We start from the raw sequence: 19,031 nt of genomic DNA on the forward strand, positions 1-19,031 counted from the left end.
CAGCAAGACCCGAGAAAAGCTGAACCTGAAACCTGCCACTCTCATGAAACCTGCACCATCTGTTGTAGTATGTGACCATGAAGCCATGAACCAGCTGTCAACTTAACTCTAACAAACTCTCCAGTCAAAGAGCTAGCTGCTTCAACAGGAGACAGTGGCTGTCACTCTCTGTTCCTTAGAAAAAGATCATTTAAAAGTTGCTTAGAGGGCTGGAGAGATGGCTCAGCGGTTAAGAGCACTGACTGTGGGGTTGGGGATTTAGCTCAGTGGTAGAGCACTTGCCTAGGAAGCGCAAGGCCCTGGGTTCGGTCCCCAGCTCCGAAAAAAAAGAACCAAAAAAGAAAAAAGCACTGACTGCTCTTCTAGCGGTCCTGAGTTCAATTCTCAGCAACCATATGGTGGCTCACAACCATCTGTAATAGGATCCAATATCCTCTTCTGGTGTGTGTGAAGACAGCTATAGTGTACGTATATGTGATAAATAAATAAATCTTTAAAAAAAAAGTTGCTTAGAGCCGTGTACACACACACAGAGGAGGGAGAGAGGGGGAAGGTGAGGGAGGGAGACTGGGAGAGGGAGGAGAGGAAAAAGAGAGAGAGAGAGATCTACGGTCAGTGTTTCAGGACACTACAGTGGTTACCTTCCAGTTCTTAAAATAGTGAGACCTTTACACATAAAAGTAACTTTGATACAAACATGTATTTATATCAGGGCAATAAGCTACATTTACAAAAGAATGCAGAAGTGTTATCAGCATTTTTGAGGATCCCTAAAATAAGCTTTTTCTACGGGATCAATGCCTTTCACAACTAAATCTGGAATCTGAGGATGTATCTCGGTGGTAAAGTGCCTACCTAGCATAGAAAGGGCCCCCAGCACATCAAAAATAATACTAAATAAATAATAAATAACTCGTGTGTGTGGTAAAGTCACTCCAAAACTCTTGTGAAGATTATACACTCTAAGCCCAGAAAGTCATAGGTCCATGATCCCAAGTCAGGGATAAAGCAGGTGGCTGAGTTAGCTTAAGACACAATATTGTGACAAGCCCCTGGTGACGGAATGCAACAGTATCAAAACAACCAGAATGTTATTCAAAGATACCTTCACTGAAACAACCAGACAGGGGGAAAGGCCCTCAGTTCATCCAAGGAACCTTTGCACAGTAAGAAAGTTTAGTGTTGGACTGTGCAGTCCTAAGAGCAGAGAACTGCCTCTCTATCTGGGCAGTTTGGGCTTGACAACGTTGTGAGCATGGGACTCTGTAAGCATTTAGTCACAGGGAATACCACAGGATGGGAGTGTACACACAGGTATTTTCTAACGAAAGGTATCGTATCTAAATTTTCATCGTTCAGCAAAACCGCACTGAATCTGAGAGCAAGGAGCCAAAGAAAATGCTTCAAGTAACAAAACTATTTAGCGTTTCTACCGATGAGCACTCATCGTGGAAGAAAGCTAATGTGTCTGCTCGATACAGAGCTTACAAATAATGATTACTGTGTTGGCCTTGTGGAAACCCCTAGCGTGGACTCTAAGCGTGTGTATCTTCGTACACAACGCAGGCGTGCCTTTGAGAATGAACTATTCAACCGTGTCGGTTCTTCACCCGTTCAGCAGATGCTGTACATGTCAACGAATTGAAGTCAGGCTGATCTTTACTCTTTAGTACAAGAACTTTCTAAAATGAGGGATGATTCAACTAAGAGTAGAGTGCACACTCCTTTCCCAAGTCAGGGATAAAGCAGGTGGCTGAATCAGCTTCCGACACACATTGTGACAAGCCCCTGGTGACAGAATGCAACAGTATCAAAACAAGCAGACCGTGATTAAAAGACACCTTCACTGGAACAACCAGACCGTGGGGAATACAGCCTGTAGTGAAGTTTTATTTTCTCTAAAAGGCAATTAGTAAACTGCTCACATTTTGTGGCTAGAAGGATGCACCAGCATGAACAGATGGAATTCTTTTTAAAATCTGCAAAGTGCAAATATTAGGAATCACAGCCATCGGTTTAACTCCTACCAAGTAAACGAGAGCTACAGACTAAGAAGCGCTCTTTCTGCAATCAGACATGGAATGAAATTTGCATAACTTTCAGCTCCTGTGTCTTCCCACCTAATTCTAAGTGTGCATACGTTTTAAGTGTGTATCCTTAGCGTTCTAGTCTACACTAAAAGAGTCTTCTATGGCAGGTAGATGGCACCAAACTGGCTCCCAAATTCGTCTCGCCATGTTGCTGCTCTCTGGGTTTTTCACAGCACGCTGTACTCCATAATAAGAAATCATATGAGGTGGGCCTTGTGTGGGGACAGATGGCGGGGACAGCTGAGAGAGGTGCAGCCAGTTTACAGGCTCCATGAGAACGGGACAAAGCATCCTTAGAGAAATTCTTAGGAACATTTAGTCTGAAAACCAGAATTTAAATGACACAAAGAGGAGAGAAGAAAATCAAGATGTTCTGCCTTCCTGGTCCCTTAGCAGTGCCTTTGTCTGTCTTCTAAAAACAAAGCCGTCTGTAACCCACACAGAAACTGCCATAGAAGTTATAAGACTGATTTTCAAACTTATTGATAATGATTATGACAATAAACTACAAAACCGAACACCCAGCAGTCAACTAACTCCGGAGGTAGGAAGTCATTTTCTCCCTCGGTCTGAATGGGAGGTCTTTTCATCTACTTGTGAATGCCACAGAGACCATTTCAATCTAACTTTCATAAAATTAAAAAAAAAATCTCAGAAACCTTTCTGAAATGAATTGTCTTCATGAGAGCTTCAAGTGGGCCCTTACTCTTCCAAAAGGAGCCAGGTTGATTGGCTGGCTTTGTTACATGTAGTGGTGTGTTTAGTTGCAAATATATAGAAAACTTCAGAGTCAGTTTTGCGAATGTAGATTCAAAGTAATAAATATGATTCAAAGGAACTAAAGAAAGACAATGGATATTTTTCTGACTTTATAAGATTGGTGTACATACAAAACATTAAGAAACAAATAAGTCATTGTGTGGGCTGGCTAGGCTTATGTCAACTGGACACATAGAGTTATCCAAAAGGAGAACCTCCGTGGAGAAGACGCTTTCCTAAGATCAGACTGTGAGGTGCTTTTTACTTAATGATTGATGGTGGAGAGCCCAGCCCATTGTCGGTGGCGCCACCCCTGGGCTGTGGTCCTGGGTTCCATAAGAAAGCAGTCTGACAAGCCAGGGGGAGCAAGCCAGTAGGCAGCATCCTCCATGGCTTCTGCATCAGCTCCTGCCTCCAGGCTCCTGCTCTGTTTGAATCCCTGTCCTGGCTTCCTTCAGTGATGAACAGCGAGATGGAAGTGTAAAATGAACCAACCCTTTCCTCACCAGCTTGCTTGTTGGTCACAGCAGTAGAAACCCTTGCTAAAACAAGTTGGTACCAGCGTCGTTTGTATGGCCATGATAGAGCTGGCCATGTTTTGGGGGACGATCGTGGAAAGACTTTGGAACATTAGACCAGAAAAGCCACTGAGTGTCGAGAGCTCAGTGATATTTCTGTGGAAGCTTGGAAGAGAGCGGTGAAAACGATGGAAGCCTAACTTGTGGAGTTTCAAGCTAAACTTAAAGCTTGAAAGCTTAAAAGACTCCACGAGGCTATGTTTTATTTCGAGTTGAGATTCTGTTTTTCTGGTTAGCCAGGGCTCAATTAACAAGAGACCAGTGCCTCCACTGAAGCAAAGCCCCTGGTTACTGAGACAATTGTAGCCGGTCATCTGGAGCTAAGAAATTAGCAGCGGTTGAGAAGGGACCAGCATCACTGAGGTGAAATCTTCTGGGCAACTTAGGGTTCGCGTACACATGCTGTTTTGCAGAAGAGACCGAGACTGAACTTTGTGCTGACAAACTTGGCAATGTAAGAGCCACCGAGGTGGTACCGGATTTGAAGCCATGAAGGGGTCGTGGGAAGCAGCTGTGGCTTGGCACTGTGAGAGGCCATTGGTGAAGGCACAGCTTCAGCGGCGGTTGAAGGTTCAGGACTGAAGGGGTCATACAAAAAAGTTGAGGGTCAGCAGCACGAAGAGAGCTATGAGAGGCTACTGCTGAAAGTGCAGCCCAGGCGCAGCAGAGGACCGCAGCGTAGGAGAGACGGCAGCGTAGGAGAGACGGCAGCGTAGGAGAGACGGCAGCGTAGGAGAGACGGCAGCTCCGTGGGATGCCCTCCGAGAGCAGCAGCCGTGGTGGAGTGAGGCCTCTGGAGCACAGAAGCTGTGTGTACTGCAGAGGGCGGGGCTGGAGAGGGACTCGAGCTCCTTAGAGGAGCCCAGAAGATCATGAGTGAATCCCGGATAACTGGACACCGAGCTTTTCACTCTGTTGTGAAGTTTGCTCCTGCTTGGCTCATATCGTGATTGTTTTACCCCTGTTCTCCCCTCTTGAAGAAGGCATTCAGTTCTGATTTCTACAGGCGTCCGCGGCTGAAAGACGTTGAGCTTTCCGAAGAGATTTCGGACTCTTAGAGAGATTGGATATTTTAAAGAGCCTGCAATTTTGATGTGTTTGGATTTGTTTTTAAAAGAATACTGTGGGACTTTTCAAAGTGATTCTTGGTTTTAATGTGAGATCTTGGGGGCGAATAAGCAGGAAAAAATTGTGGCTTAATAGTGACGTGATTATGTATCACATTGCCACAGGATGAGTTGTGCTGACAAGTCTTATGTCAACTTGACACTCAAACTAGAGTTAGCAGAAAGGGAGGGCCACAATGGAGATTTTATCTCCACAGGATCCAGCTGTAGGGCATTTTCAATGGGGGGAGGGCCCAACCCACTGTGAGTGGTGCTCTCCCTGGGCTGATGGTCCTGTGTTCTGTAAGAAAGCAGGCTGAACAAGCCATGATAAGTAAGTCAGTAAGCAGCACCCCTCCACGGCCTCTGCATCAACCACTGCCTTCAGGTTCCTGTCTTGCCTGAGTTCCTGTCCTGACTTCCTTTGGTGATGAACAACAACCCTCTCCTCCCCAATTTGCTCTTTGGTTATGGCGTTTCATCAAAGCAATAGAAACCCTAACTAAGACCTTACCCAAGGTCATACTCAGAGTGGTACTGGGCAGTCTTCCAGTGAAACTTTAAAGAAGGCATTTTCTATCCACATAAACAGAAATTAGTTTTCTTTTTTATTTTAGTGAAGCACGGATTTCTCAAAAAAAAAAAAAAAATAAAGTCTGTGGAAAGCATCCAGGCAGCCTTTAAAGAGCCGAAGCCCTTTGGTTTATGTTTGCTGAATATTTGATTCGTCTTGGAGAGTCGCTAGTAAACTTTGTGTGATAAATTTCAGATGCAATTGCTTTCTCCTCGGGCACACAGAGAAAATACCGATGGCATTTAGCAGTATTTTAAGTGTGTGCTCGCCTTCTGGGGCAGAAATCGTCAAACGGGAATGGTAGTTTTCTGAATTTCAGGTGGATTAATCATTCAGAAACCACTCACGGACATGCTCTCACCTTTTGATATTGCTCACCAGTGGAAATGCCAGTGCCACAATCTTCAATCCCTTCCTCCCAGTGGGAGGGAGGCTTTCTATACAGAGCCGTTTGCATTTATATCTCATTCAAATCATCTCTTCCCAGATACTTAATGTTTAATGCTCAGTGCTAAAGTCAGGCTCACCAGTTTAATGTACAGACCATAAAGCACTCGAAGAAACCTTAGGTATATTTCATTCAGTGGCTTATCTCTAAGAGGTGAACGCCTACTGAGGAGCTGTCTGAATATTAAATGTGCTGACTCGTTTTCCTTGAGGCTCAGATTTTCCTGGCCAGTCCTGAGTTTATGTACACCGAGTCCAGTAGAATATACCAAAGAGATCTGTGGATATATGTATATTTAAAATTCTGTTTGTGATGTTGTTGTAAGGAGTTCATTCGTTATGGGTTCTAGAGAGTTCAGTAGAAGACAGTGAGCTAATGTGAGTAAATGTAGAAACCATGCATAAATTAACTCATTCATCAAGTAGGTTTAATACTGCAAGAAACAAGATGTTCGTAATGAAATCATGTTAGCTTTTACTGTGAAAGTATAGCCAAGGGTATTGAAAGCGAATTATTCTCATGATGAATGAGAATAATTTCCTAACCAGAATCTCAACTACTTGAACTTTGTTGAAGGAAACACAGTCAGTAAAATTCAAGCGAGTCTTAAAGCTAGGCATCTAGTCCTTGCCAGCACAACTTTAAGATTGTTTGATTATTTAGCAATAATATGTTTAATAATATATGTTTCAGTTATAAAAATCTGGTCAAGTTGAGGTTTCACATCCAGAGTTAAGAGTCCGCTCCAGGTAGATGAATGTAGCCTGCTTGTTACGATGCAGTGGCTGACCCATGGCTGGTTGAGGGTTGGAGGATTTTCACTGCAGTGCACAGATGATTGGCATCTGTGAGGGACAGCCCCTTCTCTCATGCGGGAATCATGCACTAGACAAGTGATAAGCCCACAAGACAGGTAACCCACGTCTGTAAGGCTGTCTCCAGCAGGGAACTTGTGTTGTTCTTTTGTGGGTTTCGTTTTGCAAGTCAGGTCTTACTGTCTTCTTAAATAGCTCTCCCTGGCTAGGTACTCGCTACGTAGCCAAGGCTAGCCTACAATCCTGGGCAATCTTCCTGCCTTAGCCTCTCATGTGCTGGAACTACAGGTATATGTCATCGCGGCTGGGTTGGTTCTTGGATTTTAAAGTCATTGTAGAACCATCATTGTCCATGTGACACAGAGAGGTGACTTTTCAGTTTGCTTCATATCTGCAGAGCCAATGATACTTAAGCTACTGAAGAATTCTCAAAGCCTGTGTGCAGAAGTTGATCATAAAGCTCTGGGTGAGATCAAGGAATGACCGCATCATTTTCCCTAGCGGGAACTGAAGCTGCAGAAGGAGAGGAGCCTAGGGGAAGACAACTGACTCCTTCGCCCCTCCCCCCACATGCCTGTGTCCAACCCTGCTCCTCACGAGCCCTAGACAAGTGAGAGATGGTACAAAAATTCAGTAGGATCCCCAAAGGAAAACGGTCTCCTGCCATGGCTATCACGTTAATGTTCTTGACAAGAAACCACGAGATACTTGAGGAAATTGTGCACTTAGAAATGTTCTTTACCTCACCTTACTGGCAAGGTCTTTGTGCGTTTCTAACCTTCTCCTTCTCCTTCTCCTTCTCCTCGGGAGGAAACCCTCAGCTGTTTGGTAACTTCTCTTCCACACAGGGATTTCCAAGGTGTGAATGAAGAAATCGTTGCTAGGCGTGTGCCATCTGTGGGCATGAGGGGATTCCCTGCCTAGATCTGCTCTGTGGTTCAGAGGCTGACCTTTCCCAGCTGTACAGCGCAGGCTCACCTGTCAGCCACAGGGAAATACCTCAGTGGGAGATAGTGGGATAACTTGGCATTTCTCTGGACTCTTCTCTCTAGAAGCAAGTGGATTCTCCTCTATGTCACGGACTCTGGCTCCCACTGGACAGCCAATAACCCTGGTCTCCAGTAAACCACCCCTTTGATCTTGGGGTTGGAGTACGTGGGTATCTTTGCTAATCTTAGTTGATTCTGGGCACCTGCTTTTGGCTTAGTCTGCACCATCCTTTGCTCGACCACTATTGAGTGCTCCTCAGAGTTAAATACATCTGCACAGATGACTCCTGGCAGCCCGACTGGTTCTCATGACCTCCTCTACGTGATTTAACTGGCACAGCTACATCAGTTATGTCTCTCCACAGCACCAATCAAACTCTGGCACTAAGCCTTTTGACCACAGGCTTCTGCTTCCTTATTCTATTTAGTATATCACAGCTTCTTGTGTCCGTGTAGCTGCCCAGAATTACTCTGTCACGCTGTGTCTTAGTCTCTCTTCTAGTTTCATTCTGTTGCTATGATGAGCACGTGATCAAAATTCACTTAGGTGAAGAAAGGGAGCTTACGGGTTACAGTCCATCATCAGGGGAAGTTGAGGCAAGAACCGAATCATGAACTTGAAGCTGAGTCTGGAGGTTCACGCTTAACTGGCTTTCCTGTAGCCCGGTACCACCTGCCCAAGTGAAGGCGCTACCCACAGTTCAGCTGGCCCTCCTGTGTCAATTAACAGAGCAACGCCCCGTGGACATGCCCACAGGTCGTCTGACTCCACATAAGGAGCACGGGTAGAAGACATTTTCACCAATCTCAGTTTTAGAATCCAAATTGATCTTCGGTCTTGAACCAGAATGAGCAATCTTCATATAGACTCGATTCCTCCTCACCCCCAACACACAGACTGACTTCCTTTCCCCAGTCTTCCCAAGGACGCCAGGAAAAGCCCGGTCCCAGCATTAAGCTGCGTCGCACCTGTAGATCTGTCTCCAGTCTGCCTTTTCAGCTTATCCTTGGAGCTGACACACACAAGGTCTGGCCCGCTCACCTCTTGTGGAGTCTCAAGGACCTAAGGTTCGTAAACCGGAGCATACAAAATGCATGGCTGGCTTAACCTATCCTTAAGCCCAGACGCCCAGAGTAACACTGGAGCTACCGTGACTGTCCTAGGGGCTCTCGGACAGCAGCACCCGGGGTACTGTGGCCTCCTCACTGCTGGCTTAAAGCCTGACTCCAACACAAGCCAACCCATGAACTTCTAGTATCAGGTCTGTATTCTTTGTTTTAGACACTTGATGGATCAAGACAAGTCCTCTGACCCCACACAGGTTGGTTAACAAAGCACGTGTGTGGTTGTTTCCGCTCTCTCAGGATTTGTTTCTTACTGGTTGTGACCTCTGCAGTACACTTCTGAGCGCAATAGACTACCCTTGCCCTGGGGTCGGGATTCGCTATGACCTTTGTAGGTGGAAGGCAACGCTACAGTTATGCAGCCAGTGACTTCAGTTCTGATGTCAAACGCTTGCTCATTCTTCTTCCTTAGCTGAATCCTTTATGAGATCCTCAGGCTATCCTAGATCCTTAAATTCACATGCCTTGTCACTTTACGATCTATGCTCTGTGGTGACAATATTGAGAAAAGGTCTGGGTGGGTTTTTTTTTTTTTCTTCATTCTACAAAGGATGTTGAAATAAACTTAAAAATTCATTGATGTTATTCTAATGTTCTGTTATAGATTCTAAGTAACTGTCTCTTTTATAGGCAACATAATTACAAGTGAATTACAAATGCAGACTTTATGACTCCAATTAAACTGGAGGCCTCGATCCATTAAAAACACATTGAGCACATGAAACCAGATCTGAGGAAAAATAAATATGCCACCGCTTTAGAAACTTTCAAAATAAAAGATAAGCGGTGTCAAATAATTTTTGTTTAGCTAACAGTTGTACAAGGACACCTAAAACATTTTCTTAAATTTTTCAGAAAAAGAATCCATACGACCTAATTTTAAATATATTCATATATTTATTTTCCCTCTGCATTTCCTTCTACTCTATGGATATCTTTAAAAGCTTTTACAAAATATGAAAGACTAGATCTATATTTGAGTCTTGAGAATATAAACTAGTTTTAAGAACATTAGAAAACTCCAATATATTTTACCGGAAGGATTGCATTTTGTAAAAAAAAAAAAAAAAATCAAACCAAGTTACTAAAATAAGCCTGAAGCAAATTGAGACACCAGCATCACGGTAGAACTGCTCAGGCAGACAAAATTTAGGAAAACATCATACAAGATGGTAAAGATCCCTTTGTGCAGCTGAGGGAGTCAGAACTAGGGCCTCCTAGACTCTTTGGACACTAACCACTTGCTTCTCACATACAGAAAGAAGGAAGAGGAAATCAGAGTTGGGTAGGGTAGGACTAAGCACCGTTGGCTCCAGAAAACACTTAAGAGAGCAGAGAAGAAGAAATTTAAGCGAAGCAAGACTATCTTTAAGCAAGCATGCCTTGCAGCACAGGGATTAAAAGCAAAGCATTAGGTGATTCGGAGTAAATTCAACCGCAAAGCTAGAGAATCGCATCAGTGACTTGAACTACCACCCATGTTAGAATACTTTAAAGACATGTTGCCATTTCCAAGAAAAGAGCAGACTGTGGATAGATACACTAACAAATGTCACAGAAAGAAACTTCTCATCAGGAGGTCTGCAGAGCCCCTCTGGGCAGCAGCTAAGAGGCAGCTCCCCACAGAGAAGCTGAAGTAAATGTGTAAGAACACACAGAGAAGGAAGTAGGTGCTTGAAAAATACCTTTAAAGTGAAGAGTTAAGTTTCTATGAATTATAAACCTTACATAGGTCTAAGACCAAAGACATATCATACCGTGTTATTTAGAATCAACCTAGAAAATAAGGACCCATTTGAAATATCTACTTTCTTGTGTATTGTTCATGTAGGTTGCTAAGCCAACAGTGTCCTAGGAAAAGCTCCCTTACTGAAACATCCTTAAATACAGCATGGTATCAATGTCGATGTGCCATGAAGGAAATAAAAGTGAGGGACCATCCCCATCAATGAGCTTCTTCTCTCCCATGAAACCTGCTTGTGGGGAGGCTGACAGTTAGACAAACTGGAGGAGTCCTACATGTGAACAAGAAATGGCATCAGAACCCATCCTAAAGGACAGGAAACAGCATCAGAACCCATCCTGAACGACAGGAAACGGCATCAGAACCCATCCTGAACGACAGGAAACCGCACCGGAACCCATCTTGAACGACAGGAAACGGCACCGGAACCCATCCTGAACGACAGGAAACCGCACCGGAACCCATCCTGAACGACAGGAAACCGCACCGGAACCCATCCTGAACGACAGGAAACCGCACCGGAACCCATCCTGAACGACAGGAAACCGCACCGGAACCTATCCGGTTCACTGGAGGTCCAGGAAACAAATGAACTTAAAACTCATGGTGGGCTCCTCTGTGTGAGTTTAACTGTTTTCAGCACTTGCTATGGGTGGTTTGTGGCCAATGCCTTACCGCCTCCACTTCAGCAGGGTCGTACCAAACGTTGATGTACGGATGCTGCAATGCGTCATCCACCGATATCCTCTTCGCTGGGTCAATCACTAACATCTTTGACAACAAGTCCCTGGCTTGGCTGGCTGAAATGACAAAAGAGAACAGAGACTCCTAAGCTTTCGTTTTGGCACGGGTGTTTATTGTCTGGAGAACAAGCTAAAAAAAGCCACAGTCATCCTAATATAGTCACATGCTATAAAAAGAAATGAGGCTTTCAATTTTTTGTCTCAAAATCTAAGTTACCACTTTGAGAGCTCTTTGAGGGTTATACGTTGTGAATACTCGAGTATGATTGTTCACTAAGAATTATAAATAGCATTTATCAGCCGTGAAGTTTGAATCGGTAAAGGAACTTGTGTGGCTCATCTGTAAGGATGCTACATGGACCAGATCGCGCATGGCGATCTGCGGAAACGCACAGTTGAGAAGTAGGGGCGGATGAAGAAAATCAATCAATATGCTTCCCTGTTCTCATACACAAAGCAGACCAGCAGAATTTAAGTAAGGTTCAAATTGACTTGCAGACCAATGTGTCCCAGATGTCCTAGATATGTAAAAGCAACCTGGGTGTTATAAAAATGACATTTTAACTACTGAGTTTTGTTGTAACATTCCACGTTCATCAGGCATTGAGATGCAGGAATCATGATTTGATGGAATCTGGTGGCTAAAGGCATCCCATACCATGGCTGACAGTAATAAAAATCTCCATATCATGTACAAGGTGGCATGGTGAATTGTATGGTTGGGGCAGGGCTAGTTATGCAGTCAGAAAGGGTATTTGTTCAATAGCGCAATTTTTTGAAGTCACATTCATTTTTGTGTTTGAAACGTGTGTGTGTTCTCTCTCACCTGTGTGTGCAGACACACAAATGTGAAAGTCAGAGCACAACCTTGGGTACTGTCCTTCAAGCACTGTGAACCTCTTTTGTTTATCTGTTGAGACAGGCCTGGAACTTTATCTGTTAGATCACTCTGGCTGACCTGTCCACACCTCCTCAACACTGAGGTGACAAGCACGTGCTCAATCCTCCTCACCACCGGGATCATTAGCGCATGCTCAGTCCTCCTCACCACTGGCATGACAAGCGCATGATCAGTCCTCCTCACCACCAGGATCTTTAGCGCATGCTCAGTCTTCCTCAACACCAGATAATAAGCACATGCTCAGTCCTTAACACTGGGATGATTGATGACAAGCGCATGCTCAGTCTTTCTCAACACCAGGATGACACACGCATGCTCAGTCCTCAACACTGGGACGATGGATGACGACAAGCGCATGCTCCCTGCTTATCTTTTGTTACATGGATTCTGGGAATCAAACCAAGGTCCCTGTGCTTACAAACAAGCACTTCACCACCTCAGTTGAAAACCTAGCCCTGAGGTCACATTGATGTTTAGTTTCTAAAGCATGTGAGGAGATTTGACATGAAGGGCTTTCTTAACAGGAATAAGTAATACTTTAAACCACTACTGTTGCTCAAATTATCTGGAAGTTTTAACAGGAAAAAATAAATCAGCGTGTTCTGTTCAAGAGGGTAAAACCTCGGTTGGCTGAGCAATTTGAAATATTTCTATTTAATGACAGTGCTTCCTAGTAACTGACATCAATGATTAGGACTAAGTGCGCTAGTGTGCATGACAGTGTAGGAAATGGGGACGTTTAGGGATTGACAGATTTAGAGCCCCAATGTGTTTTATTCTCCTTTGAAAGACATCGTATGCGTTCCATACTTGGACTCACATGTTCATGTATAGTGTAATAAAATGTTTAGAGGGAAAATGTTTGCAAGAAGATATATTTTTATTAAAATACTTTAATATGGACATCAATTGTTATCAAATGTCCAGATTAAGGTAATTATGTTAAAGGTAAGAATTTAGCAATAATATAAGTGTATAAATAACATAAGTAAAAGCTAGGAAATCCCAACCATTCTCATAAACCGGAGGCCATCATTGTGACCACTGGTGGCATTTTCCCTCCCACTATTCACTTTTGTATATGATTCAACAGTCCGAAATAGTTTCCTTATTCAATATTTTCAAATATTTTCACTTCATTTTGCTAATACAACAGCTAAGATGTAGTAAATATCCTCACTCACGTATCTGTGACTATTTTCCTGTAGTTTATAATGTTTTACATTAAGATAAACATCATTCATTAAAGGTTATTTTATGTCTATTGGCCATTTTTTTCTGACAAATACACTTTTCTTAATTGATTCTCATTCTGTCCACATAAAGCGTTGAAGGTCATGAGAATAACAGAAGTTCACACAGACTCACATACTATTTCAAATCTTGAGTTGTTTTTCATGACCCATGGTCTACGAGCCTAACATGGCTGCTCATTTATCTCCTTAGTTAAAAGGGCTTCTTGATGTGTAGCTGATGTTACCCTCAGATCCATGTACCCTGCACCCATAGAATCTGCTCTGGAGGTCATTTGCCTTTCTCTTCTTAGAAGAGGCAAACGTGGAATCCTCCCAGTTGATGGGGGAATCAACTTTGCCAATGCCTGCTTCTAGCAGCCATTGTCAGTACCACATGCAGTAAACAGAGAATTGTTTTCAGCAAGGTAGTGTTCACCTTCAGGTAAGTGTGCTGCTCTCCTAGAACCAGAACATGTTCCACTGACTGTTTGCATATGGCGATACTTCCTTTGAGTGCCAGCCTTACATTAGAACCATAAATATGGTAAACAAGTAATAACTTGCAAGAGTGCTATAATTAAACTCTAGAAAGTTGGACTAATGTCACAGAGTATGCTCTCATTAATAGTTAGCCTGCAAGCACTTTCGCTACCATTAAATAGCTCAGTGAGGCATCAAATAAACATGTTCTCCATAGGCCTATGTGTTTCAATGTGCAGTCATCGGGGAAGTATATTTTCTAGCAAGTAAAAAGCATAAAGAAATGTTTTCAAAGTAGAGTATGCTCACCTTTCAATTTTTCATTTCAAAAGAAAAATAATCTCAAGATTCTAGGGTTGGGGATTTAGCTCATGGGTTGGGGATTTAGCTCAGTGGTAGAGCGCTTGCCTAGGAAGCCCGAGGCCCTGGGTTCGGTCCCCAGCTCCGAAAAAAAGAAAAAAAGAAAAAAAGAAAAAAAAAAGAAAAAAAAAGATTCTAACCACCCCTGATCCAAGAGTTAACCAAGGAAGATTGTGTCAGACACACCTCAGTGCAAGCCCAGGCAAGGCCTCCAGAACCTCTATGCTTGTGTGCAGCCGCTCACCTTTAAGTTTATTGTGCTCAGAATCCGCTGGGAAGAGGGAATCTGGAAAGAGCTTGGGGAAGGTGAGGCCTGCGTACTTGGGCCGGTTCTCCACGTAGTTTCTGACGGTGGGCTGCAATTTCTTCATGAATTCTGGACACGGAGTTCCTAGCTGCTCTATGACTTTGTTCCACTGGTCAATATCTGGGAAGGAAATGGTTAAGGGAAAAAGAGGTGCAGACCATGGACTCTTGCCTTCCCCTGCCTGTCACCGGAGTCCCATCAGCACAGCTGGAATTTCACTTAGCAACGCAGGTGAAGTCAAAGTGGACAGCCTGGGAAACTTCTTGGACTTATAAGCCAAATTTGGGGACTTGTGTGCTTTTGAAGAACTACTATAATTTAACAAACACAAGAAATATCAAGTAGTCTTTGTTTTATAAAAATAAATAATGTTATTCAAATGTAACAGAACATCTTAACACCTATATAATCATGTGATTTGGGGTGAAATCTATAAGGAAAGATGATGGAAAATTCTCTCCTATTTGTAAAGATTAAAAGATTCAAACAATGTAAGACAGACACCTCGCTTTTAATAATCATGTGACTTAGAGTTAAAATTATCTCACTTGATCATGATATTTTTACCCTAAAGTTACCTTGATCATTTTTATTTTTAAAATAGCCAGCAAATAAATGTTTTAAGTATATTTCCCTGAATAGGCTTTAATATTTTTGTTCCTTTTCTAAAAGTGGGAAAATTTCACTGACACTTAACGTTTTGTCCCCATAAGCATCACATTTGGGGTCTGCCCAGTAGCTTTGTTCTACTGTTCCCTTTCTAATTGAGAAACAAAAACTGTCTATAGTTGTGGAATACATTGTAAAGTTTTGATAGATACATACATACATTTGTAGACTTCAAATTTCTGGGTTTTTTTTTTTCAAAAATGTATTATGCACTTGTAACATTTATATTTTTTTTCTTCTAGAAGACTGTTTGAAACCTCAGGACCTTTAGGTCACTGTAGTTAACTCTGTCTGTAGTCACTCTGCCTGTAGTCACTGTCTGAAGTCTGTCTGTCACAATCACTCTGTCACAGACACTGTCAGTTGTCAGTAGTCACTGTGTCTGTACTCACTGAGTCTGTAGTCACTCTGTCACAGTCATTCTATCTGTAGTCACTCTGTCATAGTCACGGTGTCTGTAGTCACTGTGTCTGTAGTCACTGTGTATATAACCACTCTGTCACAGTCACTCTCTGTCATGGTCACTCTGTCTGTAGTCACTCTGTTTGTAGTCAGTCACTCTGTCACAGTCATTCTGTCTGTAGTCACTCTGTCACAGTCACTCTCTGTCACAGTCACTCTCTGTCACAGTCACTCTCTGTCATGGTCACTCTGTCTGTAGTCACTCCGTCTATCACAGTTGTTACTCTGTCTACCTGTAACTTAACACTGAGTGAGTAGCTTCACATCCCTCCCTTACTGCCTTCCCAGCCTCATAGAACTAACTCAGTTGTTCTCTTTTATTTCTCATTAATATTATGATGTCTCATAGGCCTGAGAATGATAAACAATGCAAGCTCTGAAAGATCAGCCCAAAGCTGATTTCATGTACAACTGGGCCTTGCAGATTTACACTGGTCCCAACAATGTGAGTTTTCCACAGCTCCATCCTGCACTGTCAATTCTTCCTGCTAAGGTAACACAAAGCTCTTCAAAGACATTGTAACACTTGCTAATTAGCTACTCAAGAGCTGAGCCTAAAAAGGCTGACTGTCCAGACGGAAGACAAAAGAAACCACATTTAACGTGAATATGAACTGCAAATGGTAGACAGACAATCAAACAAAGATAAAAGCAAGAGTTAATTTGCAAATTCCTACCTCCCTTACAACCTGGATGAATAAAGGTTATTAAAATACAAATGAAAATTACCGTGGACTACCAAGAAATAAATGCCGTGGAGAAAACCGGCGATACATTCCCCGGCGTGACAACAGCAAGTGAAACAAGGACAGACAGCAGTGAACTTCATGGGATCATTGTGTGCCTGAGATGGCCAAGTAGAGCAGAATTGTTAGAAATAAAGAAATTAAGTCACTATAAGAGATTGGTTAGTCTCTCTCATGCAGAAACTCATGTTAAGTATGTGGCTATATGTAAGCTATAAGTACATAGATAGATAGATAGATAGATAGATAGATAGATAGATAGATAGACAGACAGACAGATAGTAGATAATAGATACATACATAGAAACAGATATATAGATATGTAGATACATAGATTAGATAGATACATACATACATACATAGAAACAGATATATAGATACATAGATATATAGATACATAGATAGATACATACATACACACACATACATACAAAGATAGATACATAGATACATAGATAGGTGATAGAGAGAGACAGATTTATAGATAGAAAGATAGCTGTAGAACTCAGTACTTATCCCAGTTGTCACTGTAAATACAAAAGGAGACATCTCTCTAGTGCAACTGGAGTACCATGCTCCATCAAGCTGTCCTTGACTCATTATTCAAACTTGCTCTGAATTTTAAAGAGCCATGCAAAGATAAGAGAAAAAGACGTCCCTAGATCTTCTACAAAGAAGCCAAGTAACAAGTTTTGCAAAATATCATCAACCTGTTATTTTATTCTAATTTCATTCAACTCGATTCAAAAAAGTATTTCATAAAATCCTTCAACATAGAATTAAGTGTCTTTCCACTTGCTTTTCCTTTTGCAGGATTTGTTTTACACCTCAGTTTAGTTTCAGACTTGTAGTGTAGCTCTGACCCCTGCCTTCCTGCCTTCGTCCTCTTCAAAAGATTTTAAGACGGGATGGGCCACACCCTGCTCGTAACCAAATGCTCCCCAAGAGTCAACTCTGAATCAATTCTGTGCTATTCTTGGTAAAAATCTAAGAGTCACATGTCCTAGAATCCAAAGAATACTTCAGGTCCCTAAAAGCACCAAGTGCTTTTAAATGAAGCATCATTCTGGACCCTGGAGACATTTGAACAATTAAAACTAATGCCAGTGACGTCGTTAAATATTCTTGCAGCAAACAAACACTGGGGACAGCTGTCTTTAAAAGTTGATGCCTTTCTTTGAACACACCCCTTTCTAGTCCTTTCTTCCTATAAACACCTGGATGTCTAGACAATGAGAAGTCTTCTTCTTATGTTCAAGTCAGTGTTTGTGAAGAGCAGAGTCTGGAGCTGATGGGATAGAATGGCCTCGCTTTGCTCTAAAGTTCATGATGTGGTTCTCTAGGTGCACGTCCCTCAGAGGACACTGTTCCGTTTGAATCACTGTTTCGTTTTCTTCTGTCTTCCATTGTCCTGTTAGTAAGCATGGGATTTCTAAAACTGATACTGACACGTCTAAGGAGTCACTACCTCGGGCCTGCTGTCTGATGTTCAGCGTGAAAATGTCACAACCTCTACCCCCCCCCATTTCAAGAACATCAATGTGTCTTCCCCAGTTCTTTGCTCAGCACCTGAAGATGGCATGGCAGCCTGTGATATCTATATTGAATAATTCTAGACAATGCTATGTTGTCTCCAACGAGCCGCTACATAGGCCGGGTGTTGGGTACGGCTCTGTGTTTCTGAGCTGGCTCTGTGGGAAGGCATGTAAACTGGTAAGGTTTCCAAAGAATGAGAGATAAGGACCCAGAGCACATGTGCTGTGCATTCTGTAAGAAACCATGTGCACAACAAACTTAATGTCCATAATACAGAAAACTCACAAGAACGCAGACCTCCCTCACCACAGCCCCTCACACAAACCGCTTAACTATAGGATTCTAGGCACTTAGGTCTGCAGTGATTATCACAGATAAAACCCAAGTAACAATGGCTACCCAGGCAATCCTTGAACTACATGTTGACAAATAATAATTTAGACTATCCTAATATCCCCAGACAGTTACTAACCCCAGATGTCAGAAGGCTTTGCTGTGGTTCTATTTTTATGGTACAAAATGTAACAGATTCAAATTCTCGAAGAGATCACTCTGTACCTCTTGCTCATGGCACACTTTACAGGCCAGTCTCTGGAAACAAGTCAAAGAGGGAACATCCTGATCTTCCCTTCGCACTCCAAGGCCTTACAGATTGGGACGTGGCATTTAGGACTACTGAGCTCTTGTGGAGAAAAGACTATGATCTGTGAGCTCCAACTAAGGCCAGCACGGAAGTTTCTCCCATAAACTATGCAGTGACCCCTGCTTGTTTTAGTAACTATGGCTCTCCCAAATAAAAGCTGGTCTTAAAAGCACTTTTACATTTGAGAACATAAGATCAGGATAGAGACACACATACTTAGGAGAGTTCTGTGTGTCGCTAGTTGTTGAGTTGTTTAATTCATTTAAAAACATCTTAGTTTGACACTGGAGCTGCAGTTCAGGGGTAAATTATTTGCCAGATGGTTGCAAAGCTCTGTACTTGTTCCCTACCAGGGTGGAAGGGCCAAGTTCTCAGTCACATTAGCTTTCATTTTCAAATGTTCCCTCATTTCAGAAATACCCCTCAGTTTCTGGTACCATGAAACATGAAGGGATGTTTAGGATGAGATTCATGAAGATCGTGTTCCTTTGGACTGACCACAGAGGAAGTATGGTAATCCAGAACATTCCCTCTTGAACCTGACTCGGTGAGTCAGCAGAGCTGGGCTTCCAGAGCCTGCTGTGGGATGGTTGCGGTTTTCACTGTAACTGGTTTCTTTCGTAAATCTATTATTGTAACCCATCTTCACAAACTAGACAGGAACTGTGTTTTCCAAAGTGTATTAGTACATGTTACAGAAAGCGATTGAAGGATAACCTCA

At 42.7% G+C, this 19,031-nt stretch overlaps 1 protein-coding gene across 4 annotated transcripts in view; it reads right to left on the reverse strand.

The window, feature by feature from the left end:
• Mapk10 (mitogen-activated protein kinase 10) overlaps nt 1-19,031 on the reverse strand; it is a 270,635-nt gene that overhangs the window by 29,033 nt on the left and 222,571 nt on the right. For all 4 annotated transcript variants that reach the window (XM_032915826.1, XM_032915828.1, XM_032915827.1 and 1 more), the window contains 2 exons: nt 14,192-14,374; nt 10,904-11,028 (listed from right to left, as the gene is read on the reverse strand). In XM_032915826.1, the coding sequence (XP_032771717.1) occupies nt 10,904-11,028; nt 14,192-14,374 (308 nt within the window). The remainder of the gene's footprint in view (nt 1-10,903; nt 11,029-14,191; nt 14,375-19,031) is intronic.

Source organism: Rattus rattus, chromosome 11, assembly GCF_011064425.1.
Source record: "Rattus rattus isolate New Zealand chromosome 11, Rrattus_CSIRO_v1, whole genome shotgun sequence".
NCBI classification, from domain to species: Eukaryota; Metazoa; Chordata; class Mammalia; order Rodentia; family Muridae; genus Rattus; species Rattus rattus.